Source organism: Chinchilla lanigera, unplaced genomic scaffold (genome assembly GCF_000276665.1).
Source record: "Chinchilla lanigera isolate Chin_1 unplaced genomic scaffold, ChiLan1.0 scaffold00099, whole genome shotgun sequence".
Taxonomy (NCBI): Eukaryota; Metazoa; Chordata; class Mammalia; order Rodentia; family Chinchillidae; genus Chinchilla; species Chinchilla lanigera.
In genome coordinates this window covers 7,913,930-7,915,940 of record NW_004955500.1, presented here as the reverse complement: position 1 = coordinate 7,915,940, position 2,011 = coordinate 7,913,930, and the positions used below count along the sequence as shown (strand labels likewise).

Sequence of the window (2,011 nt, the reverse complement as noted above, 5' to 3'; positions counted from 1 at the left end):
GGCGGGGACGCGCTGCGGCCGGCGCGCGTGGCCCGCGTGGCGCGGGAGGAAGCCGTGGGTGTGTTCGCGCCGCTCACGGCGCACGGGACCCTGCTGGTCAACGACGTGCTGGCCTCGTGCTACGCGGTGCTGGAGAGCCACCAGTGGGCGCACCGCGCCTTCGCTCCGCTGCGCCTGCTGCACGCGCTGGGGGCGCTGCTGCCCGGGGGCGCGGCCCAGCCGACGGGCATGCACTGGTACTCTCGCCTCCTCTACCGCCTGGCGGAGGAGCTCCTGGGCTGAGTCCCGGGCGCAGCGACCGGGCGCCTGACTAAGACGGGTCCTGCGGGCTGAGACCTGCGGGCGCGGGACGCCGGCGACGCTGGCCGGCAGGGTGGGAGGGGAGCGAGGAAGGGGGCCGTTCGGAAACCGCCTGCTTTGGGGCGGCGTCCCACCGCGAGGAGGCGGCCCTGCTCCTTGCAGACGCAGTTGGTGGTGGGCTCTCCATCACGAGGACTGCCTAGCCTCTTCTTCCCCTGAGCTTCAGCCCCACTTGATAGTTTTATTTTATTTTCTATTTATAAATGGTAATATAATGAGCTGCTTGCCCGGCAGCCAAGGCGAGGGGCCGGGGCGCGGCGTTAACACTGTCGGACACGGCTAGCCAGTCTGATGTTCGTGTTTCTCTGAGGTGGGCTAATAAAGGGAAGGTTTCCAGGAGCTCGGTGGAAAACACTTCCGTTCACAGGGTGATTCACCTCCGAAGGGGGGTCCGAGCCAGGTCAACGCTCTGCTTCCGGCTCCTCCTCCTTCCTCAGCAGGGTCCCTGGAACCCTTTTCCTCCCCGCGGAGGGGCATCCCAATCCATCACAACAGAGGCCAGAAGTGTTTTGCTCTGGTTTAGGCTGCGGGTCCCATCTCCTTCCTGCCTGCAGAAGACCGGCATTCTTCGCCCGAGGCTGCATACCGACCTCCGAGGGGCAGGGTGGTCCAGAGCAGGCAGGCGCTCGCACATCCTTTCTCGGTCCACAGGGGCTCTCGCAGGGACTCAGGCCCCAGACGTAGAGATACTTCAAACACCAGGTCTTCCGTTGCTCACAGCCTGGCCCCTCCCTCAAGGCCGTGAATGCGCCTGGCCCTCATCCTACCTGGTGGTGTGTTCTGAATGGGGGTGATTTTTTTTCTGGGATGTCGGGGCCAACTGGTGATCCCTGGGAATCTATGGGTAATAACTTGCAGTCGACACACACTCGCGGCCTGAAGAAAGAACCTGGACAGAGGGCTGAAACCCTTCCTTACTGAAGGGCTGCAGGGAACAGGTTCAGCCCGGGCTGTATGTTGGGAAAACAGGGTCCCCAGGCAACGAATGTAAGTGCTACAGTCTGACCTCCCTTCCTGATCGCCAGGCCTGGTTGTTGTTCGTACGGGCTTCCTCCACTGCCTTTCCTCTCCCTTCCATTATTGCCGGTCCGGCTCCCTGACCTGCGTGTTTGGGAAGACCTGGGTTCCAACACAAGAGACACCTGGAACCCAGCCAGGCAGGTGCCCTTAAGTTAGGAATAGAAGCTCGGGCAAGTGGGACTGCTCCGGAAGGGGAATGTCTGGGGTCTGAGGGACAGTCGAGGGAGGCTGGAAATGAATTCATGGCGCCAGAACCAGCCGCCTCTACCTCTAAATAGATTGGTCCTCCTCTGAGCATCGGAGCCCACAGGGTCCCCGCTATACATTGCCCCCTTGTGGCCATCAGGAGAATTCTGGGCTTATGCTTGCAGCTAGATGGGTGTACTGGGCCTGCGCAGAGGAGCCCTCCGGGAGTCAAGGTGGTGGGTGGGGCCTGTTCGGTGGCTGTCGGTGAGGAGGCCGCTCGCTGCTCTTTGGGAGAGTCGTTCCAAACCTGCCGCTTTCGCATCCCTCCTGCCCCGCTGAGCTCCGTGGCTCCCAGAAGCTGGAGGGGTAGCGCCGGTAGTGCACATGCCGCAGCCCAGACTTCTTACACATTGCAGTTGCCCCCTCACGCCCCGCACTCCTGTGA

The 2,011-nt window shown here is 62.5% G+C and overlaps 1 protein-coding gene across 1 annotated transcript; it reads left to right on the top strand.

Annotated features, from left to right (window-relative positions):
- Window positions 1-3: 3 nt before the first annotated feature.
- On the top strand, window positions 4-699 carry LOC106146867 (desert hedgehog protein-like; the record flags this gene model as incomplete). Its single annotated transcript, XM_013505640.1, has 1 exon — window positions 4-699. A coding segment is annotated over one exon (279 nt), but the record flags the coding sequence as incomplete, so codon positions are not given.
- Between the last annotated feature and the right edge of the window lie 1,312 nt (window positions 700-2,011).